This window comes from Nyctereutes procyonoides, unplaced genomic scaffold (assembly GCF_905146905.1).
Source record: "Nyctereutes procyonoides isolate TBG_1078 unplaced genomic scaffold, NYPRO_anot_genome, whole genome shotgun sequence".
NCBI lineage: Eukaryota > Metazoa > Chordata > Mammalia > Carnivora > Canidae > Nyctereutes > Nyctereutes procyonoides.
Genome location: NW_026575026.1, coordinates 7203898 through 7231790, shown reverse-complemented (window position 1 = coordinate 7231790; position 27893 = coordinate 7203898). Strand labels below are relative to the sequence as shown.

Here is a 27893-nt window from a genome sequence, read left to right as displayed (position 1 = left end):
GACGCGGGCCCTAGGGATTCGGCTTGGCTTAAGGCGCACCACGCGCCCCGGGGCGCCGGGACCCGGACCGGGACCGGGGGGGGGGGGGGGGGCGAGGCCCGAGCAGCCCGAGGGCTCCGCACCGCGCACGGGCGGGGAACAAAGGAGGGGCTCGAAGGGAGACACCCACCTCCCGCGTCTCGCATAAAGAGCTCAGGAACCAAAACCGTGAATCAACGGTTCTAGTGTGTGAAACGCAAATGGTACAGTTTGGTACCTGGGGTGGGGGCGGGGGGGAGGCTCCTTTTGAAAATTAGCTTCCGCCTCTTCTCCCACCCAGATCTCGGGGCCCCGGCGCCTCCGGGCCGCGGCCCACGTTAGGCGACTCGCGGGCCTCCCGCCTCCCGGGCCCCGGGCGGGGCGCACGCACCTGGGGCGCCGAGGGCCGCCCGGGCCGGGTAAGGACGCGGCCCCGGGCGCCGCCCCCGCCCCCCGCCGGCTCGGGAGGGAGGCGGAAGGTGGGGCGCCGGGGAGGAGCGCGCCGCCCGCGGGGGCCGGGCGGGCGGGAGGGGCCGGCGAGACCGCGCCGTCGGGCGGGGCGGCGGCTCCCGCTGGCTCGGGCCCCGGCGGGGCGGGCTGCGGACGGCGCGGCGGCGCCCAGACGCCCGCCCGCGGCCACGGGGAGAGGCGGCCCCTCGCCGCCGCGACCCTCTGCTCCCCCGCCCAGGCCCGGGGGCCAGTGGAAGGCGGCGGCGGCGGCGGCGGCCACGCCAAGAGCGAGCATGGCTGAGACCTCGCCGCCGCCCGCCGCCGGCGCGGAAAGTTGCGGCGAGGAGCCGGCCGGGGGCGCGCGGCAGCCGCGGGGGGAGCCGCGCGGCGCTGCAGCCGGGGCCGCGGGCCCAGAGGGCGAGGCGGGGCCGCCGCTCGCCTCCCCGGCCGGGCGGTCGGAGCCCGGCTCGCCCGCGGCCGCCCCGTTCTTCCTGCTCTACCCGGGCGATGGAGGCGCCGGCTTCGCAGCCCGCCCGCCGCCGCAGCGCGCCTGGAGGACCCCGCCGTCGCCGGGCTCCCCGCTGCCCTTCCTGCTGCTGAGCTACCGGGCGGCGGCGGCGGCGGCGGCGGCGGCGGCAAGCACCGTGAGTGGCGGCGGGACCGGGACCGGGCCTCGGCCGGGGGGGGGGGGGGCGGGGGGCGGCGCCGCGGACCCGGCGCGGGACTGTTCACCTCGGCGTCTGCCCAGGCCGCGGGCTCCGCCGGCCTCCCCTCGGCTCCGGGGTCGGGCGCGCGTCCCCGCCGGCCTCCCCTCCCTCCCACGTGCTCGCCGGCCCCGGGCCCCAGGCCGGGAGCCCTCCCCGAGGCGCCGCGGCCGGGCCGCCGAGCAGGTGTGGCCGCCGCGGGTACGCCCCCCCCGGCTGCGCGGCGGAGTCGGGGACGGGCGCGAGGCGCGCGGCGCGCGGCGGGGGAAGGGCCGGTCCCGGACGCCCGCGGGGACGCCGGCCCGAGGCGGCCTCCACCTGGCGGTGCGGCCGCGGCGGCGCCTCGGGAGGCCGCGGACGGTCGCTGGCGCCTGCGTGAGGCGGCCCCGGGGCGGGCGGGGCGGGGGCTCGGGGCGTGAACGCGGCCTCAGCAGGACGCGCGCGGCCTGGAGGTGGACGCGTGGACGCGACCCGAGGCGCCAGCTCTGCTGTAGGTGCCCGCCGCGCTGCCGCCGAGGCCCCGAAGGGGACGGAAGTTGCGTCGGCGACGAGGGCGTCCCTCCTTCCCGGGGACGGGGCTGTAGGGGTTTCTCTCCTCACGGACCAGACCTTTGGGCCGCCTGCCCCGCACGGCCCAGACCGCGGCCCCGCCTTTCCCGCCCGCTCCCGCCCGTCCCCGGCGAGAAGGGCGACTCCAGGGGGGTATTGGGGTATCCCCCGTGCGCCTGTGCGGCGGTCAGCAGGCCCGATCCTCGCCTCCCGGGGGCACAGGTGTGATGCCACGTTTGCAGGTAAAGCGAAGGGATCAGCGTCATGAGCGATGAGCCCCAAGGACCAGCCTTCGAGAAGGACGTTGACCCACCCAGACTCCGCTCCCCGTGCAAGCGCCCGACTCCAGACCCCGCAAGCTGCTCGCGTCCTTTTCCTTGCTTGGGGGCCCCTGGGTTCGGCCGGAGGCACTAGCCCAGGGTCACCTTGCCCTGTTACCTAGAAAGAGGCCCCCACCCTGACCACCAACAGCCTTGGCCGAGACCACAGTTTCCGAGTTGGTCAAGGTAGAAATCAGTCCTTTAACTAGAGGAGTCGGACATAAGAATGTTCACGTCACTGGTCAGTTTTCTAAGGAAACTGCTTTCTAGTTTGTTCTTTAAGCACAGCCTCATTTTTTTTCTCCTTGAAATTGTATTTCTGTGCAATCCGCCTATTAGCCACATCACTATGGAGTGAAGACGCTCCTCTCTGTTTTTTTTTTTTTTTTTTTTTTTTTTTTATGACCCTAACAGTTGTGGTACAAAATTTGACAGAAGAAATGTTCCACGGTTGGCTGGCGTCACTTGTTGGGATTGCCTGAATTTAGTTCATTTGACTCTTCCCCCCTAGTAAGAGGTTGGCTGCTTTTTCTTTTTTTTTTTTTTTCTTTTTTTTTTTTAAGTATTGTTGGAAAATTAGGGCCTAAGCATGTTCAAGATCAGGAATGGAAAACTTAAAGCTAAAGTTTCATAGTACCTGTGATCTCTTTTTAGTCTGTACCTTACGGTAGTAGTGGATGATGAAAGTAGTTCTTGTTTTGAGTTTTTATTTTTACCTTGTTATATGTACTTTAGAACATACACATGCTTGGAAAAAAGGGGTGCTTGTATATTCATTACAACATTCCTTTGTGGCTGCCCTGCAGAGTCAATGCAATATTACTTCCTATGTTGTACTTGGATGTCAGAACTCTGAGTCTTCTGGCTGTTAAGTCAACAGCCTTAGACGAAACCGTTTTTACGAAATTTCTCATTTCAGTTACCAGGACAGTACTTGGATTCAACGTCGACACCCAGTGAATATTTGCCTCCTCAACACCCGACTTTTAACTCTTCCTAATGTATTTGCCAAAAGTGCATAATGTATGATAATTTTGAGGTATTGTATATTAAGGCATATTTTTTTAAAAAATTTTTATTTATTTATGATAGTCACACACACAGAGAGAGAGAGAGAGAGAGACAGAGACACAGGCAGAGGGAGAAGCAGGCTCCATGCACCGGGAGCCTGACGTGGGATTCAATCCCAGGTCTCCAGGATCGCGCCCTGGGCCAAAGGCAGGCGCTAAACCGCTGTGCCACCCAGGGATCCCTAAGGCATCTTTTTATTCCAGAAATCTTGACTGTATTCAGGGATCTTAAAAATTAACATTTACCTTTGAGTTCAGAAGCTTTGTTCTGAATGACACTGATAAAGAATAGCAAAAATGTGTGCAGGGGATGTAGCCTAGACTTTTCAGGGTCCATGACGTGTACTGTTTCAGTGCAAAACCTTGCTAGATCTAATGCCCTTAAATTACTCCGCATGGGCAAAGCAGTATGAAGGAAGGCTTCTGTTGTGCTTTGTTGGATCGTGTCCCTTTCTGAGTTTTCATTCGAGTGCTAATCTGCTAAATTTTTATGCTTCCGGCTTTTAAACATCCATGCCTTTTCAAAAATATTTGATTTATAAAAATAACAAGTAACACATGAATCTTCTCACTGTTTAAATGTTTATGATACAAGTACACTGAGTACAAAGTGAACTTTCCTCTTAGGGGGACACTCCCTCCCTCATTTCTTTTCAGAGGTTACCACTTTTGAGTTTGGTGAGTTTTCTTCCAGAACTTCTGCATGTATTCACAGACATGCATATATTCATATTTCTTGAGGCCTTTTCCCCCATGGTGTATGACATTCCATACCAACTTCTCACAAACTGTATATGAAGGAGCTACTTTGATGCCATGGTGCAATGCTTTTAATGCTTTTCTTTTCCATCCTAACAGTAAGTAAAAGTCTTCTCGTGGATGGATAAGATGAATAAGAGATGGCTTCTTGGTGTTGGAGGGAAGAGGCACTCCTGCTATGTGCATAGTTATCAACTTCAATTGACAATTGCTCATTTCTTCTTCCAACTCTCAGAGCTAGAGCAAACCTTGATGTTTAAGGCAATGACATGCAAGTAACCCACATGTCTGCCCTTGTCTTTTCTCTTCAAATTACAGCAGTATACGGAAAAAAAAAAAAAAGTCCCACTCAACAAAGAAGCAGCTTTCTGTATTTGTATGTGCTGTTTTTTAGATGGTGGGGAGCGGGGAGGCTAGGAGAATAGAAGAGAAAAGTGGAAAGAACTGACAGCATTAACTATGACCACCTACTTGAAGTTGAGTATACCTAACAGTGAATACTTTGGTTGAGCCATGGAAAATGCAGAGAGAATGAGGCTTCTGGAGACATTTACATACGCACTTTCTCACAGATGCACTTTAAGAGTCCCTTATTTGGGACGCGATCTTTCTCATTTATGTATAAACGCAAGAGTAAGGGAAGAAAAATAGGTTTATGTCTAGTTTATACACATACACACAATATAAAAAATATGTAGATGTACATGTGCATGTGTATATATTTTGTGTGTATATATTCATTGATCATAATTTCTCTTCCACAGACATTTCTGGTTTTGTCTTTCTTCTCTTTTCATCATTTACTAGTATTCCAGAAAACATTATACCGGGTTGAATGCACATTAAGAAAACACAAAAATACTTTATTTTCTAAATATAGACACATCTGCTCAAAACTAAGAGGTACCGAGGATAGGATTGAACTATCAGAACCCCAATATTTTGACCATTCATCTTTATACTAGTAGATTTTAGAATAGCAGGCTGGGGTTGTGACTTTTTTAAAGACAGCTTTTTGGTATAATTGATGTAGAGCACTGTCTCAATTTACAATGCTGTGATTCACAAGCCTTCAGCTCTTTTCTAACTGTGTTAAGGATGCTTTAACTGAAAGAAAGAAAAAAAACTATTAAGAATCACTATCTGATCCATTAAATGCTATTTTGTCAAACAGCAGGTATAAACACCCATAAAAAAAGAAAAAAAGCCTTCAGGAATATCACATTTTCAGATAGTGTTTAATTGTAAGTTAGTGCCTACCAGAGAACTAGAGAGAACTGGAGTTTAGAACTCAAGAATGAGTACGCAGGTGGTTCCCTTCCACATACCGCTGCAGGTGTGGGGACCTGAGCTGGGACGTGGGGAGCTGGGTCACACCCCTATTTCCTGTGTACCGCTGCTTCCCCTTCCCCAGCTGGCTTCTGTCACCACTGCTGCCTCAACTATCAGAGCTCATCTTCCCAGTCAACATCCCCCCTTCTCTTCTGCCTCCTCTTTTGCTTTACTTGCTCTTCTGGCCTGGCATTATCAAAAAGTCAGAGCATGCGCTGATTGACAAAGCAATGATTTCAGAATATCAGATGTAATCTTCGAGACTTTGTTTTCACGGCTCCCCTCTTGATGATCATAGATTGATTCTTTTTTTTTTTTTTTTTTTTTAGATTGATTATACAGTTTTCTTTCTTCTTATTTCTGATCTTCGCTTCATTCTGGATACTAGAGGGTCCAAAAGGCTCTCCATTAGATGGAAGAAGTTTTATTACAGTTCTGTAACCCAAACAATTCTAAATAAAGAATGTGAATAGTAAGATAATAGTGGTACTTAGTGGCTGCCATTTATAGAATATTTTTTATGTGCCATGCAGAGAGCTAAAAAGTTCACCCATATCGATACTTACCGATTTTTTATTTCTTAAAATTTCCAGTAGGTAGAAGTGCCAATACATAAAAATATTCTAACAATGGAAACTAAAAAGAAAAAAATGGGAAAGAAAAGTAGTCCATATAGAGTTCATATAAGTAGAGGGATACAACATGTTTTTCATCAGATTACTTGATTCAGTATCTCTAAGTAATTTATCTAAATTATTATAAAATACAAAAATTCTGATAGGGTAACCTTGGATTTAGACGTTTACATTCTGGAGTCAGATTCTGTGGTTTTAGGTTAGTTCTTATCTCAAATTTTGGCACATATCAGAATCACCTGGACGTCGTACTAGCACAGATTTCTGGCCTCGTCTCCAGAGGTGTTTTGTTTATTTTTTGTGAAGTATAATTGGCATACAATATTGTATTAGTTTTGTGTGTCAACCACATAATGATTCAATATTCATATATAATGCAATTTTAAAAATGAAGGTCAGAGAATGAATTCATATTCCTGCATTGTGTGATACCATAGTTCATGTTCTTAAGCACCGTATGCTCCCTCACCAAGGCCTTGAGTAGATTTGGAAGGCAGTAAAATTCGTTGAGAGAGAACAGAGGAAAGGGGTCAAAGAAAGCAACTTTTTGGGCTAAAAGACTAGTATTAGCTTCAAAACATATCCACGTGACTTAGTCTATCTTGTGTATTTTTCCTCTTTTGACTTTTAACAGAAATCTGTGTTCAAAAGGTAGAATCTTACAAAGAAATTAAAAGAACATATTTTTGTAGGTTATAGATAGTAAAAAGTCTGGGAGGAGGAGGATGGAGTGTAACAATTAACTGGATGAAATAATGGTATTTCCTTGTTGTCTAGTTTTTTTGAAAATTCCTTAAATATTTAAAAAGAGTTGCCTAAAAGACATGCTGCCTCTTTATGATAGTACAGAGGTAATGTGTAACCATCATTAGTAAAAGAATCCCCCCTTTTTTTAAGTAAGCCCTACACCCATCATGGGGCTTGAACTCAAAACTCTGAGATAGAGAATCACATGTTCTACCGGCTGAGCCAGCCAGGCACCCTAAAGAATCCCATTTTAATGAATTTTGCAGGCAATCACAACTATTATATTTCCACCTAAACCTTATTAGCATGGAAACTTCTTCCTATTGTTGTAAAGTGGCTCAACTATGAGCTATAACATTCATTTTGGGAAGTCAGGAACATCTTATAAGCATGGTTTGAAAGGAAATGCTTTCAGGGTTTTAAAAGCAGTAGTAGTTGAGAAAGTATCAGTGTGCTTCTCACTCTCCTCTAGCTGCATCTGAATAATTGTGAAAGATTCAGTCTTTCTAGAACATCAGTTGCGGGGCGCTGGCCAGAGTGGTATCATCTCTGTTGGCAGGGCCCTTCTTAGTTACTGACTGGTTCTCTAGTTGCTCCAGGCCAGGTAGACTTGACAAGCAGCAAGTGTCAAAGGGAGTGGCATGGGGGTGGGAGACAGAGGTAGGAAAGTTTGCAACCCTATGAAACATAGAAGAGAGACTGTCAGATTGACAGCAAGAGGCGTGTAGAAAGCAGAAGTTGTTGGAGCATGTTGCCTTTTAGAATATTATTCTTCTAACTTTATTATGATTCTTCTAACTAAATCGGTTTAGGGACTCTCCAGTGACATATACATCTGTTTCCTCTGCCTTTTTTATGAACTTAAGAAATCTGGTTGCCTGATACGAATGCTTGGTAAAATTCTGACCCATCTCTTCTTCCTTCCTGAAGGCCTGAGAGATACCCCAGCATGCCCTTTGGTCACGTTTCCTTTTTCCTTTCCTTTACCCTAGTCTGGTGAGCTTTCATCCTTCAAGTGGTGATAGTATGGTGGTTCCCCCCCACACACACACACACAAAATTGTCAATGTGGCTATGGTAATGGCTAGTATTTACTGACTGCTTACTTTGTACAAAGTGCTGTACTGAGCATTTTATTTAGATTACTTCCTTTAACTCTGAAGAAGTTAATACTATATCCCCATTCATCATTGAAGAAACAGGCACAGAAACAAGTAATTTGCCAAGGTTACTCAGCTTCTAGGTGGTGGATCTGGGATTCACTGTGGGTATTCTGACCCTGAGAGTCCACATGCTCTCAGCCTCCTCCATCATCTCCCATTACTGGAATCCCATCCTAAATTGAAGGCTCCTTTTCAGACAGCAGCAACCCTCCAGTTCCTCATTCTACTCCGCAAAGCCCTATTGCAAAATGAATAAATGAATGTGAAATTCATAAGTCACCAATTTGATAGAGAAAATAGTTACATATGTAAACAACACTGAATAGCCATCTGTGTGACAGGTCTTAGGAATTTCTTAAACACCTATAATTGCCTGTTTGTCTGTTACCTTGTTCTTCATGTCTCGAGTGACTAACACATAGTAGGTGCCTTGTGCATCTTAAATGAATGAATTTGTTTTGTACAAACGAATAAAGCCTGTGTTAGAATGACTTGTTTGTTAGGGCATAAATACAGCTTGATTTGGTAAAAGTTGGGGGGTTTTCATGGTTAAGGTAAAACAGGAAGGTGGAAAATACACCATTGCAAGAATGTAGAGTGCTTTGGAGTCACATATCTATACCAAGTATCTATTGAGACTCTGATATTTGGTAGGTACTATTATAAGCAGATGTGTAAAAGTGTGCAAAGCAGGCAAATTCTCAAGGAGCCCATGATCTTTGTGAGGCCAGTTATTTAGTTTTATTTTATAACTGAGTAAATTAGGACAGGAGCCCGATAAATTTCCCAAGATCATCTATTAAGTTGCTGGCAGCTTTACATCTGTAAATCATTGCCTACCGCCACTTAGCCTTGAAATCAGGTTTTGTCATTAAGGTAGGAGTTAGCTCTAGTCTTATGTAGATTAATTTTAACAAGTGAAAAGATTATGCATTATAATACTTCTGGTGTTGTTTCTAACAAAATAATGATAACTTCTCAGGTATAATTTTATAGTACTTTCTACAAAGTTAATGCTGTAGATACTATGTAGATACTATTAATATCTACAAACTAATACTGAGTCAAATGGAAGCCTAAAATTGTAGAAATCTCGGCATCAGTGGTGGACATAATAGATTTTTGTCTGAGAGAGGGAAGGAAGTGAGACGGAGGGTAGTGGGAAGAACTGGAGCATGTGAAAAAATCATGATCATTCAACTGAATAATCTTATATTTTAGGGGCCCTTGTGTGGCTCAGTTGGTTAAGCCTCAGACTCTTGATTTCATTTCAAGCCATGATCTCAGGGTCATGAGATGGAGTCCTGTGTTGTCAAGCTCCCCCTGGGCATAGAGCCTAATTAAGACACTCTTTCTCTCTCTCAATCTCTCTCAGAAAAAAAAATCCTATAATTTAGCAGAAACATCTGGACCTTCCACCAATGTCATCATGATGGTGATTTATCAAAGAAACCATTCTATGCTAATTGCAACTAGTAAAATGAGGGGGGTGTGGGGGTGAGATTTTTCTTAGTAATTGTAGAACTGTGATCAGGAATCCTTGGGAAGTAGAACTTGTGAGCTTTACAAACTGATCTTGTTGCACAAATTGATAAATTTTAAAAAGCACCATTATGTGCAGAATAGAAACTAGATAATAGGACTAGACAACTGCCTATAAAAGAAGTAAGTGAAATGGTTTCTTACCTTCAGACCTGTTAAGAAATGGCATACCTAGGGTCTCTGGATGGCTCAGTTAAGTGTCTGCCTTTGGCTCGGGTAATGATCTCAAGGGTCCTGGGATCCAGTCCTTTGTCTGACTTCCTGCTCAGTGAGAAGTCTGCTTCTCCCTCTCCCTCTCCCTTTGCCCCTCCCCTCGCTTGTGCTCTGTCTCAGATAAACAAATAAAATCTTAAAAAAAACAGAAGTGGCATATCTAAGAGAAATCTATTTCTGAAAAGTATCTAAATAACATCATTGGAAACAAAAAAAAATAGAAATAACCCATATATGCTCACCAGCATGAAAATGGATCAGAAAATTGTTTATATATACAATAAAATATTAACACATAATATAGCAGCCAAAAGGATAAACTATAGCTGCACACTACAATGTGGATGAATCTTTAAAAATGTAATGTTGAGTGAAAGGCTTTCATAAAGCATAAAACCCTTTCTGTAAAGTTGAAAGAAGATGAAGCTAAATACATTAAGTATCCATATATTCATAATATTTTTAAAGCAAAGTAATGATTTACACAAAATTCAAAAGTAATTGACTCATTACGGGAGGCAGGAATTCATAAGGAAAACAAAATTTAAGTTGTTCATCAGTTGGGCAGTGGTTTCATGGTTGTTGGTTATATTTTTTTAAGAATAAAAATTAAACATTGAAGTTAACTGAGCTATTTGAAGAAGTTCTGGAATAAGCCATTTTAGAAAATAATTCCCCCCTTCATTTATTTTTTCTGAACGTATCAAGTATTCTTAATATGCCCAACTAAGTTAGTGGATGAGGAGGGAACTTGGTAGGATGGTTATTTCCAGCTCTTTCCTGAGTGGAGGTATAGTAAATAGTATATCCTTCAGGAAAAATTTGGTTTCAGCACACAGCAGGAAAGATCTATGCTAGGTTCTCAGTTTCTCAGAAAATGACCTTTATAAATCTGACCTGTATGTAGAAGAGTAAGTGGAATATATGGCTTGTAGAGTGTGAAAGCTAATAAAGATGTCCTCTTCCCCAAATCTTAGATTTGTTGAAATTTTTATTTGGGAATTTTAGGGGGATGTTGCCTGTATTATTTTGTTTTTGCTTTTTGTTTTGTTTTTACTTTCCCTAAGTAAAATTTAATCCTTGGGTTGGAATGCTGACATTTCAACGTATGAAGGAAAACATGGACTTTGGTTTGGGGGCATTAAGACAGATCTTGGGGGTGCCTGGATGGCTCAGTCAGTTAAGCATCCAACCCTCGATTTCAGCTCAGGTCATAATCTTAGGGTTGTGAGATCAAGCCCTGTGTCGGGCTCAGTGCTGAGCATGCAGCCTGCTTGATTTCTCTTTCCCCTATCTCTGCCCCTCCCCCTCCAAAAGGCAAATCTTGGAATCCTAGATATGCTGCTTGCTACTCATGTGATCTTGGGTCAGTTACTTGGCCCAACTTTGGTTTCTTGATATATAAAGAGGAGATACAATATCTGCAAACAGGATTCTCGTGAGGATACGATACAGTATTTATAAAGCACCAAAAGGAAAATAGAGACTCAAAAAATGATAACTACCTTAATTATTTTTCCATATTGTATAACAGGGACATTGAGCATGACAAATCAGTCTTTGTCTTATAATAGTAGCTGAGTAAATATTCTTTAAAAAGAATGTGACTTCTGACTTCGACATGTGAATCTCATTTGCTTTGAATCAATTACAATGTGGAAAATTTGAGCTGTGTAAGCAGCTAGAACATAGTATTATTCAGATCATCACCTTGGATTTGAATTTCACTTAAGCCTGTTAGCTCTGTTTTAGGGCCACAGACTATACACCTCAGTCCTCCTCACAACTACCTTACAAATAGGTGCCTTTGTGCGCAGGTAAGATCAAATAAGAAAAGTTTGTCTCACTGATGTCTTAATGTTACCTTTACATTCTAAGCTAATATGTTTGCCTAGTTAAGACCCAAATGTAAAAGCAGCACTAAACAATGTTTAGAATTATTTTTATTAGTCTACAAATAATGTCTGTTTTCATATAAATTCATTGCTTGTGAACAATGAGTAACTGTTCATGCTGAAGACTCAAGGGTGTTTACCTGCAAGAAAGTATGCCGTAAAGAGTGGAAATACAGGTTTTCCTGCTCTCCCACAGTTCTTATTTCTGAAATGACTGCTAATACCTCCTCAAACTGATAGATAAGGGAAACTAAAGGATAGCTAATGCAGAAAGGTTTTTTCTCTGGCTTTGGGCTTCTTTCCTGGTGTCTTTTCCCTGGAGAGAAGGACCTTTGCAAGGAATGTTAACCAAGTTTCTTCATTTATTGACCTAGATGTTCTCGTTAGGCCAGTGTGTGGTAATCAGTCCATATCTGTTCAGGGTTAGTAAATGCTTCTTGGTTTGTTGGTAAAAAGATTGTCATGGTTTGTGACAGGCTCCATTCAGGTATTGATGGACCTAGGGAATCCCAAAGCATTCACATGTCTTTTTGTTTTCACCATTGTATATTTTAAGAATATCTTGGTGTCATATGGACAGATCCGCAGGGCTCTTTGGCATTGTGATTCTAGGAACTATTCAGTAAGTTTAATTTAAAGGTTTTAATGACTGCTTACTAGGTTTTGAAGTATTGCATAGCTTAAAGTGAAGCTATGAACTGTTCCCTTTAAATTTTAACGTGTAAGACAGAAATGTGTATGGCTAGAAAGGAATCAACCTGTAATTAAATGTGAATGTGTTAAGTGAAATTTTGTGTTCAGTATCTGGATACATAAGCACTACTTCGTTTGAGAAGGTGATCTTTTCTTACTGCTACCTGCCCAGTGCCTGCATTGCTACCTGGCATGTAGAATAATACTCTTAGTGAATATTTACTGAATGAGTAAATGAATAAATGAGTAACTCTGGGTCCAGATGTAGGATAATGGTGACAGAGACTTAAATAGAAATGAATAAACCTGGGATATTTTGTTTTCCTTAGTAACTTGCTGATTTTCTTCCTAATTGTAAATAATCATATACATATATGCATTTTGACATTGTGCCAGTTTGCTTTCCCTCTAACAGTATGAGAAATGCCTGCTTACCTACAGAGTCTGGTTCTTAGCCTTTTTTCTGTGAGCTCAATCTCAAATTAGGACAAAGCATTTATGAAATTTTAATATTATATTTAAATATATTATAGGTAAAATGCAATTATAATATTCAAGGAGAATTTTCTTCTCTTAGTTCTCAGAAATCAAGGTATCCTTCTGATAAGAAACCCTTCGAATATAATAAATCATCTTGATATATTTCTTGAAGCTATAGGTTTCTCCTTAAAACCAGATCCTTAAATAGAACAAACACTTGTTTTTAACTGTCAAAAACATTTTCGAAGAATATTTTTATCATGCCTTATCTCCTTGTTGTGGCTCAGAAAGCAAACACCTAACTTTTTGCTACCAAGGTATTAATGTCTCATTGGATAATATAGATATGTATATGGGTGGGTGAATAGGTTGGTCGGTTTAAGAGAATATGATAATATGCCCTTATAATAGTCTAAGATGAGAGACTTTTAAAAATATAACAATTTTATCTTCTGATTAGAAACATAATACATACTTTATGCAGAAACTTAGTATATATAGCAACATCAAAAGAGGGGAGATTACCGTTGATTGGAAGAGATTTTGCTTTTTTAACATCAGGTTTTTTTCTTACACTTCTGTCCAATCTAGAAAGTCAGATTTTTGTATCTTGGAGAAGGAAATTTTAAATGCCTGAAAGTATGATATTTAACTTGAAAATCTGCCTTAGCTTTTTCAAATTATGTCCTTGTTAAATTAATCTGCCTCTTTTATCATCTTTGCTGTGGAGTATTGCCCAGTGTTAATTGTCCTCCTATTATCCATCCCTTTTATCCCAAAGGGAGGGAATTGATGAGGATATGTGCATTGTGTTATGTCTGATCACAGTTTGACTAGCACAGTCTGGAAGTGGGTTGTACAGGATGAGAGCAGCAGCCTAATTGCTCTCCCTGCATCAGCAGCATCTATAAAGCATCCTGGGAATTGCTCGCCCTACGTTCGGAGCAGCTGGTCACATGAGCCCGGATTTTCAGTTCAGTTCATTAGTCAGCCATTTTGGTCAACACCCTGCTTACTGCGCACAACCAATCCTATTAGAACTCAGCATCCAGCTCATCTGAGCAGATCCTGGAAGTGATTTCTGCAGTTCAGGATTTTTTTAAGCTAAATTGAAAATATTGGTTTATTTTTGGGTTTTTTTTTTTTTTGTATTTTTTTTGTATTTTTTCCTGCACAAAGGAGGATTTTTCACTTATTCATGCAGAGGCCAGTTTTTTAAAGCCAGCGAAGGTGGCATCGGCTGTGCAGGATTTAAAGCCTACAGCTCAGCTGAAAAAGGAGGGGGTAGGGAAGGGAAGATCAAAGGAGAGAAGCTAGGAGAAAACCAGGAATCCTCTTATTTTGCTATGTGGTAGGAACTGTCTATGAGACAAGATAGTGTAGAATTTTTTATCTTGAGCCGTTGGTTCTTAAACCGTAAGGTATTTTTCCTCGTGTTTTGTTTTAATCTCCCCCACCCCTTTCCTTGAGAGCTTTGTTCCAGAGCTTTGGATTTGGGGTTTTTTGGGCAGGAGGTTTTATTTATTTTTGTTGGGGTAAGTGTGTGTGCGTGTGTGTGTGTGTGTGTGTGTGCGCGCGCGTGTGTGTGTGTTGTGTGTTGTGTGTTGTGGACCCAGCTGAGTCATCATGTCTGCTCTGACGCCTCCAACCGATATGCCAACCCCCACTACTGACAAGATCACACAGGCTGCCATGGAGACCATCTACCTTTGCAAATTCCGAGTGTCTATGGACGGAGAATGGCTCTGCCTGCGAGAGCTGGATGACATCTCACTTACACCTGACCCAGAGCCTACCCATGAAGGTATGGTCAGACCCTGTCCACTAGTATCTCACCAGCATCCTCATTGTTACAGTAGGCTGGGAGGGTCAGGGAGAGGCAGGAAGAACTCATACCGTAACCTGTTAGCAACCATGAAAACCTTTCATCCTTACCTACCACCCAATTCCCCTTCTCTACTTCACGGAGGGAAAAAAATATTTTTTTCCCCTGCCCCCTGAGGTATCCTTTCAAAAGATGCTGGTGCCTGTTTAGAGCTCTTTGTCTTTAAGCCTCTAAGGAGAATATTTGAGGTCACTTACCACATTTGGCCCTAATTGATCATGAAGAAGCTATTAATATTGATTATATACTAAAATATTATAGAAAATGCAGTAATCCTTAATAGAGCAGATCAAGACAGCATGACTGTAAGATTGTACATGACATAGTTGTAACACTCAATGTTTTACCAAAGGGCATCAGAGTATAATGTTAAACATGCTAGATATCTAGAAAATATTTGGACAAATACTATCTTTTTCTAATAATTTGGACTATAGATGAGAAAGCAGTATTATTTTCAGTGACTATGAATTAATATGGACACTTAAAAAAGGATAATGCTTTGAAAAGGCTAAACATGATTAATAAGGTAACCCCAACCCATGGAATCTATTGGCCATTGCTCTTTATAAGTTATTTGTGGTAACAGTGATGACCCATTTGAAATTTCCACTGTCAGTACTTTTGAGACCATGGTGGTCGCTTAACTTGTGACTTTCTCCCAGAACCTTTTCTAAATTATCAGGGGTTTTCAGCTTGTACCCCGTAATTCTCTTAACTCAATGCCATAAGGGAGAGAATAGAGAATTTGCATAGATGCAGATATTTTTGTTTTTTATGTAGTAGCCTCTTGGCTGGTATTTATTCTCTTGCTTTAAAGTAATGAAGACAAATGCTCACAAATGAGAAATTCTTCATAAACATCTGCCTGGTATTTAGGCATATCTGCAGAATAGAGGGCATAAGGTAAATTCCACATAGCAGATTGGGTTAGGGAGAAGTGATTCCTTGCCCTTGACCTTGTATTGCAATCTTACCATGACTCAGATCTTACCCTTTATTCTGAAAAGGATTTTATTTTCCCAGTTGGGGTTGGCCTTGAGAAAGTTTTAGAGAGGATTAGTATCACAGAACACAAAGTAGTCATTACGGGTGTATCTTTAAGGGTAATATTTAAGTAGTTTTTAAGACTCTTTGCATCTTTTAACAATTGGTTTGTCAGTTGGACAGCTTCCTTTGGCTCTGAGTCTCAGAAGAGTCTCAGAATAAGAATGTGCACAAGGGTGGAAGACATCAGCTGGAATTCCATAGAATGCCAGTACTGTTTAAAACAGCCTCCGAAGGTTTGAGAAGCTCTAGGGAAGAAAAATACATTTTGAAAAGGCTACCAAGAAGTCTTTTAGTGAACGTCTCATTTGCATATTTTGTTTTCAAAAATATTCTCATCCATATTGAAACTAACACAGTACTCCCTTAATTATAAAATCCAGTGTATCAATGTCTCAAAAATAATTTTTAATAATTTTAGTACTTTGAATATGTATTTGTTTCTTAAGATTCCAAGGAGTGAGCAAAAGTGAGCTGTTTGGTTAATGTAAGCATTTGTAGTGGTGCTGTACGAATCCTTCATGGGACAATCTATGATGGAAAATGTACAGGGGCTACAACCTAGACTCTTAAGTGGCACGTCCTTTGATTAAGGAAAGTAGACAAATAGGAAGTTCCCAACACCTTAGAATCAATTGTAAAAGGATGTAGAGGAAAATAGAAAAATGCTGTCACTGAATTTTGGAATTTTGCCTTAAATCAGCCAAGAGAAATGATAATTTCAAATGATTAGAAATGGAAATAATAAAAGTCCAGGCCCAGGAAGCCATCTGTAGATTTAGCAATCTAGGAAACAAGGCAGTACTTTTATAGGGCTTTTATTCCCTTGCTCCGCTGGCTGAATCAAGATGTCTGAACAGTCATTTGGACTCAGGAAGTGTCTGCTTTAATATTAATACCAGTGATAATTGTTAGGTGTAATTTAGCTCTCAGCCTTTAAGTAGTGATCACCAGGTCAGTGATAATACGAATCTCACCGTGTTGAGCCCCCGGTTTCTGGGCACATAGGAGCGTTCATACTATACTTTACGGCTGATTCATAGAGGGAAAGACCTCTGACCACACAAATCCTGTAATGAGGCATCCTGACTCCCACAAGAGAAAATGGGCAAAAAGCATCATATGCCGTCGTAAGACAATAAGGTAGATTTTGTGTGTCCTTAGCAATAGAAGCTTTACAGTTTCCAACTTTTGTTTTCTGAAAATAGACCTCCTGCCTCTCACTGTGCAGCCCATGGTGTAGACCTGGACCCAGAGTTTCTGACTACCTTTACCCTTAAACAGATGGGAATAGGAGCATTTGTTTCATGTTTCAGTGCTTATTGGTAGTGAAGGAGGTGATCTCTTTCTCAGTATACTTTTTTTAAAACCAGGAGGAAATCTACAAATCTATGATTGTAAGTAGATTTCCCCTAAAGACAGAAGCCTAGGATTGATTCCATGTGAGAGGAGACGGTTCAGGAAAGGCTTTGTTCAATGAGTGAAACTGGGCTGGACACTGTACCATAACTAAGCGATCATCAGGCAGACGTGGGGTGAAAGGGGGACGTTACCAGCTGGCTGAGCTGGAGGATAGCAGGTAGTTAGGAGTGGTAACTATCTTACTATAGGTTAGAAAGATTAAGTGAGATAATTGATGTAAAGCACCCTGGAGACGTTAGTTGTGTGTATAATAGTTATTCACGGAGCTGCACCATATTCTTAAATACATTACCAATTTAATGTATATTTTTGGTTTTATAGCTAACTTTTTGGAGCAGTCTAAACTAGTTGTTTATCAGACAGACTATAGTAGAACATTATTAGCCTAAATTCATGTTTTAGCATTGTCCTTCCTTGGACCACCATAAGTAAGAAAATAATTGGCTAAAAATATTGCTCAGTTATCGAGCAATACTTGTTTTCCTATTAACCTTTTAAAGAATGGGAATCCAATATCAAGAGACAGTGCATTCAGATGAGTAATTTAACACAATAAAATATATGATCTTGTTATGAACACAGCTGTAAGCTTTGAAATTACTTTTTTGACTTTGGAAACTTCCTTTTCAAATACAGATAATAAGAGACAGACTATGGAAGAAGTAATATATTGGACAGACACCCTGATTTTTGGGTGACTGTAGAGAACTGTATGTGATGGTGGACTTCATACGTGCTGCTATTGCATAACTCTGCAGTGTCCCTGGTACTTAATGTTTTGCTTTACTGTTCATTAAAATAGCTGGCATTTTACTGTAATGCATAAATAAATAGCTTATATGAAACATCTGCAAGTGTAATAATGATACTGCTGTATATGTAAGCATGTGTTTTGGTCTGTCTATTGATCAGAAACATTTATTGGACATCCCTTGATGCAAAGTCCAGTTTTAGAGACTAAGAAATTGATAGTCCTTCACATTTCTCAGAGGACAATCTGGGTGCAGATTATGGGTGCAGATTTGTGATCAGGTTTTTCCATTCAATAGGAAATTCTTTACTGCCAAGATATAATAGGGAATACTCTACTAATAAGATAAGTAGAGAAAAATCCCCTAAAGATGTAATGGAAAGTGTTTGTTATTCAGTGACTGGGAAGTATCTGGTGCTGAGATAACCCCATTGAAATTTACTAATGTACTTTTACTTATTAATATCACTGCACCCTAGTATAACCCCATTCTGCTTGGAGAACTGCATATGTTTTCATGTAAAAAGTGCATGTCCCATGGGGATCCCTGGGTGGCTCAGCAGTTTGGCGCCTGCCTCCGGCCCAGGGCGTGATCCTGGAGTCCGGGGATCAAGTCCCATGTCAGGCTCCCTGCATGGAGCCTGCTTCTCCCTCTGCCTGTGTCTCTGCCTCTCTCTCTCTTTGTGTATCTCATGAATAAATAAATAAAATCTTAAAAAATAAAAAGAAGCCCATCTTTAAAAAAAAAAAAGTGCACGTCCCCAAAGGGCATTTTGGCAGAGAAGCCAAATGGCTATTTACCAAGAAACTTCATGGCATGAGTTCACTATAGTCTAGTGCAGGGCTTCTAAACCTGGGTCCTTGATCCTAAAAATCATACAAAATTTTTTATCTGTGTATTTTTTTTTCTGGGAGAAAAGTCCTTAATGTCCGTTAGAACCCCCAAAGAAAACAAGTAATACTTTAAAAACTCAAGTTTTTATCATACAGACCCTTGGTCCTTCATTCAACATACATTTAAGTATCCTACTTGTAATTTATGCCCTATACTGTAATAGGTCCTAAAGTATAGCACAGTGAGCAATCCAGTCTTCTTTATTTTCTGGACTTATTGACAAGTGGAGGGTGCAGGGTGGGCTATTTCAAGCAAGTGAAATGACAGTCGTTGCAGTACAATGGTACAGAGTCAGAAATCTTATTCCAGGGAAGATTTCCAATTTAAGTAATGTTAGCTAAGACCAAAAATATGTACAAGAGTTATCTGGGCAAAAAGTGGAGGCTTTGGGTATTAGGGGGTAGAAGTGGTGAGGAGACAGTACTTTCAAAGACCCAAATGCCAGAACTGAAAGATTGCCGGTATGTGTTTTCAGCCCCTTTCCAAATTTCCTTTCAAGTAAATTTTCACCTTTTTAATCAGAAATGTTAATAAAGCCACATACTCTACTGAGAACAAAATGTTAGAGGTAGTGATGAGATAGCACATCTTTTTTTCTCTTCTGATTGTGCACAATGTTAATTTTTTAACCATAAAATCTTAAGTGTTTTAAAAGTGAATACGTTTATTATGTATATGCATTTACTCCTATACTATACTTTAATAAAATGAGCATATATTATACAATATGTGAATTTTAAAAGCCCTCCTAAATAAGACTTAGTAATAATAGTCATTTCTCTGAATTAATAGAAAAATCAAATACTACTTTTATTTTATAAAAAAGTATCAAATTTATTTTGTAGCTAGTTTCATTTTTAAATAAGAGCTGTTGGGAACTTTTGTAACAAAATTCTTTATCAGAAGAAGGGAAACAGTGAAAAGTTATTAAATCCTAACAGTGAACAAAATTGTGGGATCATCCATTTATAAAAGCCATGCTTAATGGCAAAAAGTTTAAAACAACTATTACTCTTAATATTGAAACCCAGTAGCATGCTGATCTGTGATCAGACTTCCTATTTTCACTTATTTATATGTGATCATTCCCTTATCTTTTTGATGATGAGCATGTATTTGCTGAGAAAATTATAAGCATGCAATGCCCAATTCTTATGTGAAACTAACTGAATCTGATGAAAAGTCAAGGCTATAATTAGTTTCATAAGTGAACATGTTAATTGTATGATGAGTGAATGATATAAATGATCTTTTTCTGCTTTTAACACAGTACCTGTATACACACAAGGCATCTGGCTATTCTAGTTTTCTGTTATGATTAAATAAGCAAACAGTATTATACATGTTAGGGCGTAAAAGAGGGATATATGTGCTATGTTCCACAACAAAGTCTTAATTTTGTCTTTCATTTTCATTTCTACAACTACCAGGAGCTCATTATGTCACATCCAGATTCCTACACCTACTTGCAGCTTTTCCCCAAACCCATTATTCTCCCTGTACTAATTCATTCTTTATAAAATTGCTGAAGAAATCTTTATGAAAGCAAACTTCGTCCTTGTACAGAGCCCTGTTTCAGGCAGTCTTGTCTATTATGTCTAGAGTACTCCTGAAAAAAGGGGTGATGGGGTTGTCATGAGAGTTGTTATCATTTATCAAGCCGTGATTTTGTGCCAAGAACTGTTCCCTCTAAGTAATATGTATATAGTATCCCATTTAATCATTACAGTAACCGTTTGGGCCTAATAAGTACAATTTTCACCCCCCTTTTACTAATTGACACTTGGGAGGGCGGTAAGTGGTAGAGCCAGGATCCAAACTCAGGCAGCCACCGTTCAACCTGCTTGGGGGCACTCCTATACCAAAACTAAGTGAATGTAAGTTCAATGATAGATCTGCATGTAACAAAGGGCATCTTCTCTGGTGACCTATTTCTAGCGGTTTTGTGCACAGTTGATCACGGCATTGGCCAGCCTAAGTCTGGTGAACATCAAAATGAGGCCAAAGCACATTATTTAGGGCATGCTCAGTGATTGCCATCAATTAAATCGGAGATCTTAGCTTTTATCCACTTGTTTTCATTTTCTTCTTTCCACTCATTTTTTGAAGTATATGAAAATATTACATAATTGCACAGATACTACCCAATAGCAGAAATGGCACATTGCTGAAACTGACCTGGCTGGCAGGCAGCGAGCACCTTTATGTACTAAATTTAAAATGTTTCTCAAATATTGAACCTTAGTCTTTAAAGGCCAAGTATTTTCATGCCCTTCTTTGGGTAATTTTACTTATCTAATGTTTTTTTCAAACTCCTATTCAGTCCTTCCCTATTTCAGCCAAGCTGGCTGATTCTCGCTTCACCAGGATCCTGATTATTCTTGCTGTTACACTGTTCCTCTTGAGATTCTGCATGCTGGCATCAGATCCGGAAATGGAAGGCCCCTTGACTTCCTTCATCCACAAGACCTCCTCTAGCATGTGCAACACTCTTCATTTCCTCAATTTTGGGGTACTTTCTGTGCCACTTGGTTGAATGCATTTGGAGTCATTCTCCAATGATTGATTTTAATTCATATGATTCCTCATTTATGAAATTATGTAGAAAGTTCTTTAGAGCAAAACTTTTGCATCCTTCAGAAGGCCTTATAGTACTGTGTACTGTTTATAGTAGCTATCCAGCACATTTTGGGTGAATTTAGTAATACCTCATAATCCCAGAAAGTAGTCAGTGGTGAAAGAAAAGTAACCTTTTCTTGGAAAATCTTCCCTCCAAAATACACAATTTATGTTTTTTGAGTTTTTTTAATTTAATTTTTTTTTACTCATTTATCACCTATTCCACACTCACTGTATCTTACTTAGGAAATTGAAGTTTGGCGTAACATAGTGATTGGTTATTATTGTTTTCTAACATATCCATGAATAATATTCAGTGGTGATGAAAGTACAAGAAGACTTGGGCGAGGGCTCTGCTGGTAAGCATATACATTGGTACAGCTTTGTAGGAAATCATGTTATCACTAAGAATCAAGAGCCTCAAGAAATTAAGTTGCAGTGATTATACCAGATAGCCATCTTCAGGAAATAATCAGAGATAAAGGCAAGGCACAGTCTTATGATTTATAGTAGCAAAAACCTTAAAAAGCAGCTTCAGTAACCGAACAGGAAAATGGTTCAATAAATTCTAGAACATCTATACAAAAGACACTAAAAATGATGTTGTGGGAGAATATTTAATGGCATAAGGTATTGTTTAGAATGTAATTTTTAAAAGCTGTCTCCCGAACTGCATACACTGTGGTCACAATTTGTGTTAAAGTTAGGGGTACACATTCACCACAAGTAAAACAAAATGTACCAAAAATATAAAAAGTGACTCCCTCTGGATAGTGGAATGACAGGTGGTTATTATGATATCCTTAATGCTTCTTTTCTTCCACATCTTCTACAAAAGGATATATTACCATAATCAGGAAAAGTTGCTATTTTTTAAAGCAGAATGCTTTGTGAAGACTATAGGTGTGCAGTCATCCGACTCATATTAAGTACTTTCCATAACAGTTTCACATATCCATGAACAGGAACAGTTGCCTAAAAGCAGAGCTGCTGCTTTGAATTTAGCTGTCAGTATCATTTTTTTATACATCTAGTAGACGTTTTGAGTTTCCCATGTCATAGGCCTGCATTTCTTTACTGGCACACTTGGTTTTCAGAGCTGTCTTGAAAGCTGGATGCAGTGCACAAGGGTGGCCACAGGGTCTGACTGGAGGTATTCCGTAGGGCATTTGATTTATTCCTTTCAGAAGTGTTCAGAAAAGAAAACCTGCATTGTTTGGATTCTGGTTTTCCCAGAATTCTGTCACTGTTCTCTGCTTTCAATATGGCACCCCTCCTTTTGTCATCTGCCCATGGTGAGATTATGGGAACATTTGCTACCTACCACCAGCCAGGATAGCCTCAGAGGTACATTGTCGGGTTCCCCAAGTCGTGATTACGTGTGCACAAGGCAGTCTTTGTGGACTTCTCGAAGTGTGGAGGTGGTAGCTTCCACCACCACCTCAGCAGCCTGCTGGGCAAAGTGCCCTGGACAAAGTTCATCCCTTCTTGTTGCTCTGCTGTGGAAGAGCCTGGCTAGTCACCCTTTTGAGGTAAGTTTTGCCCAAGGTTTATAAAGTCCTGTCTGGGAGAGAAATACAGTCGGAGCCACATGAGGCCTCGCAGCTGCCTGTAACGCGCGCTCCATAAAGTCGGCTTTCTCCTCCTCGTTCCACTTCCTTCCCAACCCCCTGGTGTTCTTAATCACAGAGATTTACCGTCTTTCCTCCCTCCTGGTGAACCTTTCTGGACCTTTCTTAGAACAGAGCTTTTCCTTAACCTTTCATTTGTGCCTTTCTTTTTTCTTTTTTTCTTTTTTTTTAAGATTTTATTTATTTATTCATTAGAGACACAAAGAGAGGGGCAGAGACATGGACAGAGGGAGAAGCAGGCTCCATGCGGGGAGCCTGATGCAGGACCTGATCCTGGGATCCTGGGATCATGACCTCGACCGCTCAACGGCTGAGCGACCCAGGTGCCGCTCGTTTGTGCTTTTCTTAACGGAGTTTACAGTGACTTTTTTGGGTTATCAGCTTTCAGTGCCAGAAGGTCATTTCTCCTAACCTTTTCTACTTACATAAATGGTATATTCACATTGTAAGAGTACAGACGATGGAAGAATATCAAACACAAAATAGTAGAACTCACCTAAAGTTCAAGCACCTATTGATAACCACAGATAACATTTAGGAACCAGATTCTCTTTTTAAATAACTATAGGTAGAGTTTCACTCACAGTTTTTTTACATGTAAAAACCATACCATTCTGTGGTGTGTGACCCGCCTTTTTTCCTCTGCAGTATCCTTCCACATCAGTAAATAGAAACCGGTATCACCTTTTTTGGATATGCCATAATTTCTTTGACTTCCTTGTTACAGACTTTTAGGTTGTTTCTAAGTCTGGCCACCACTGACAATTATAAACATCGTTAGGTTTATAATTTGAACACTTTATCAATTTTCTTTTTTAGACGTGGAGTTTCTGGGTCAAATAGTAAAATATTTTAGTTTTTTAGATACATTTCCAAGCTGCCATAAGCATTAAAAAAATTTTTTTAACAGTATGGCATGTCATGAACTTTCATATTGGCTGCTACTTTGCAATTTAGTTTTGTCTTCCGCTACTGCAGTTGGTTGTGGTTTCTCGCAGTACTAAAATCTGGACTTTCCAAAGGAAACAGTTGTGTGTGTGTGTTTTTTTTTTTTTAAGACAATTGAGATATTTTTTTAAGACAGTTGATTTAGAGCGCATGATTGTATTTTACCTGGTGTATTTCCTTTAAGCTAATGACAATATCCTAAGTAGGAGAGAATGCGTTTTACTGTTAAATGTGCAATGAGAAATTTCATGGTTTTCTGTGGTTACTGGAGTTTGTTTTCTGGGATGAAAAGGCTGCTGAGATTTCTCTTTTCTGTCTCCTACAGCTGTAAAATGCAGAATGTGGACTAGATTTCATTTGAGAATTCTATAGTGTCTAGTCCTGTGGGCAGCAAGCTTCCCAGTTGAAGGTATCAGAAACCTCATGATTGGGCAGCCCTTGCGGCTCAGCGGTTTAGCGCCGCCTACAGTCCGGGGCCTGATCCTGCAGACCCGGGATCGAGTCCCACATCAGGCTTCTTGCATGGAGCCTGCTTCTCCCTCTGCCCGTGTCTCTGCCTCTCTCTCTCTCTCTTTCTCTCTCATGAATAAACAAATAAAATCTTTAAAATAAAAAAAAAAAGAAACCTCATGATTATTTCTGCCCAGGCAAGGTGGCAGAGGGTCTACTGATGTGGGGAGGCCCCCTTTCTTCATCCCCTCAGTCCCTATCAGCCTGTGGCCTCCCTAGCCTTCCAGTGTCCCATAGCTGCTCACCTGACTTAGGAATCTATTTCATCTTCTCTTATCTCTCTAATACCAATTCCTTTTTACCTTGTGCCACAGTTACCTAGTTCTCAAGGACAGTGTCTGGATGTTTCCTTTTTGTGACTTCTGTATAAACAAGACTTACTGCCTTAGTAAAATCCTTTGCTTAGTATACATACTAAATATTCAATGGCTTGGATGTTAATAACTGTATTAGGAAAGCCTGTATTTCTCTTGTATCTTTCTCCTTTCACACAGAACATTTTACTTCTGACACTTCTGGTCACCAAGTGGGTGTGTGGGGGGGCGGGGGGGGAGTTGAACACCAAGCAGTTTTGTGACACCAGCTACGTATCCTACGGTTTCTCAGTTCTGACTCTATCCACCTGGAGATAGTGTCACCCAAAGTTAAAGCCTCAGCCCCATAAAAGTGCCTCTCCTCCAAATACTAATTACAAGTAGTAGATCCCCAGGTTACCCACAATTTTTATCCAACTTGGCTACAAATCAGAGGTTCCCATGAGCTCTTTCCCCTTAGATTCAGTTATTTGCTAGAATAATTTACAGAACTTAAGGAAAAATGTAAGTTTGCCAGTTTATTAAAGGAATAACCCAGATGAAGAGATACATAGGATGAGGTCTGGGAGGGTTCCAAATGCAGGAGCTTCTTCCTGGTAGATTTGGGGTATGTCATCCTCCTGGTAGGTAGATGTGTTCATCAGCTGGAAAGCTTTACACTCCATACTATTGGAATTTTATGAGGCTTCCTCACATAAGCATGATCAACAAACTCCATTTCTAGCCCTTCTCCCGTCTCTAAAGAAGTGGGAAGTGGGGCTGAAAATTCCAAGCTTATAATCATGGCTTGATCTTTCTGGGGACCAGCCCCCATCCAGGAGCCCACCAAGAGTCACCTCATTAGAACAGGAAATGCCCCTAGTGCTCTTATCACTTAGGAATTTACAAGGGTTCTAGGAGCCCTGTGCCAGGCACTTGGGAGGAAGACCAAATATTTATTATAAAGCACAGGATCACAGTCACTTAATGTTACTTTTTTCAGGATCATTTGTGTTTCTTTCCTGATATTTTTGTTATTATTGTGGGGAAAAGAGATCTTGACCTCAATTACTGGTTTATTAGAACAGAACCTCTTAGCGTTTTTTTTAAAATCAGTTTGATAATTCCTTCACTAATTTTTGTATTACTAAGCAAATGTATTATTAGTTATTTTAACAACACCTTGGCTGTTAAACTTATCATTTGGTCTGCTTATGTTGACTTGTTTTCTCCCCCATGTTTATTATTTAGTTTAGTTGGGGTTTATTTTGTTTTTTACATTACAGTCTATTTTCTTTTTTAATTATGGCAGATATACTTAGAAGAATACAGCTTGTAACCAAATGAAAATATAGGGCACGTGTTGGTTTCTTGTAAAGGTAAAGTTGACATTGAATACCTGAGGTGTGCTAAGTGCTTTAAATTAATTAGCTTTTATTTTCACAGCAGTCCTTTAAAGGGCTATTTATGATCAGTAGTTGGGGTTTCGGAAGGCTTTTCCCCAAGTAACTGTAATACACTTTTTAAATCAGAGCCACCTAGCTTCAAGGAGACAGTGTAACTTGGTTACATTTATCTCTAAACTTGACTCTAACTTGGTTGTCTATAGTAAGGACACTCCCAGAAAAAAAAGAATCTATCAAGAAGAGAGATCTCACAGCCTGGATACATAAACAATGGAGAGGCACTTTGAGTTCATTCAGGCATTTCTTAATGAGAAGGAGCTTCAGCTAATACCCTCATCCAAAGGAAAAATAGGGTACTACGCTGGGCCCAGGCCCCACCCTAAATCTGTATCAATGTCAAAGCCAAGGCCCCTTCTGTCAGATCACACTGCCATTGCCACTGACCAAATATTTTACAGTACTACCTGGTCTACTGACTTACTCATTCTTAGACCCCAAACAGAATGATAGCCGAGAAGATAGTTCATTGAACCTCCAATAAGCTATGCTTCCTAATTTGGGGACTTTGTACAGTTCCAGCCTTGTCTCTTATCCCTTTACTTAAAAAATGTCTTTGTTCATGTGCATCTCCTGAGGCTGTCAGGTGCAGCATTTCTAACCATTTAGTCCAAGTGTTCAGAGTGGAGTGACGGTCCTAATGTTTCATCACCAGACTCAGGGCACCACACACAATGGCAGGCCGATTTGGCATTTCCAAGCTATGCAACTTCTTACCTTGTCAATCAGTGTTCTGGGTGGGAACTGAGGCTGTCTGTTTAGCTGGAGTAACTTTGGAAGCTCTCTTTATTTTTTAATGTTTGCAGTGCACATTTGACATAGTTCTGATTGGTACAGGTCTGAATTATGCATTATCTGTAGGAAAATTTTAATGCAGGCCTATCTTCTCTATCAGCAAACCTTTAGATCACTGCTCTCTGAAATTTATGAATATGTATTATATGATACAAATTAAAGTTAATATAGATTTTTAGATCGGGCAAAACATACTCAAAAGCAGCAAAATATTACCCCTAGGGACGCCTGGGTGGCTCAGTGGTTGAGCATCTGCCTTTGGGTCGGGGCATGATCCCAGAGTTCTGGGATCGAGTCCCGCATCGGGCTCCCTGCAGGGAGCCTGCTTCTCCCTCTGCCTCTGTCTCTGCCTCTCTGTGTCTCATGAATAAATAAATTAAAAATCTTTAAAAACAAAAACACTATCTTAGTGCTTTATGCATACATATTCACAACTGCAGAATCCAAAAAGCTCTGAAAACCGCATGTATCATAAATTAGCCTAAACGCATTTGCTGCTAAAACATGAATTTATTTGAGGCTATTTATAGTCTTTATCATATTTAATTTGAATATTCATTTATTTCCTGCAGGAATATTAATGTGCTTGATTGTAAAGTACTGCCCTAGGTCCTGTCTGATGTTTTTTTGGCCTCAGTATTTACCATTTTACCTTTATAAAAATTAAAAGAATAATCTGAATTTCAAAATATATTTGGTTAGAAAATAATAATATGAAGGATTTGGGCCTGTGCTTACTCTTTTTTCCTCATAACAGTGCTATAGGATAGGTACTGTTCTTTTCCCTGTTTTGTAGAATGAAAAAACTGAGGAAAAAGATGAAGTAGGGGACAAGGTCACATGGCCATTAGGGGAAGAGCTGGGACATCAGCCCTAGGGATTCGGCTCCTGAGTCTGTTCTCTGAACCCCGTGATGTGTCACAAGTTAGGGATTTAATCCTTGATTTCTGTGTACTACTCCTATGCTTGGTTTTCTAATTATTAATTTCTAGGCTTTTGAATTGGGAGACAATAAAAGTGCCAAAGGTTATCGATACGTTCATTCTTCTTATATTATCTGTCCC

At 41.2% G+C, this 27893-nt stretch overlaps 1 protein-coding gene across 7 annotated transcripts in view; it reads left to right on the top strand.

The window, feature by feature from the left end:
- Positions 1–979: 979 nt before the first annotated feature.
- Positions 980–27893, top strand: part of RUFY3 (RUN and FYVE domain containing 3) — a 72309-nt gene continuing 45395 nt past the window's right edge. For 2 of the 7 annotated variants that reach the window (XM_055315300.1, XM_055315307.1), the window contains exon 1: positions 5555–14374. In XM_055315300.1, the coding sequence (XP_055171275.1) occupies positions 14197–14374 (178 nt within the window). In that variant the 5' untranslated portion in view covers positions 5555–14196. Of the gene's footprint in view, positions 1113–5552; positions 14375–27893 lie in introns of those variants that run through there. The other 5 variants (XM_055315302.1, XM_055315301.1, XM_055315305.1 and 2 more) reach the window with 4 other exon arrangements.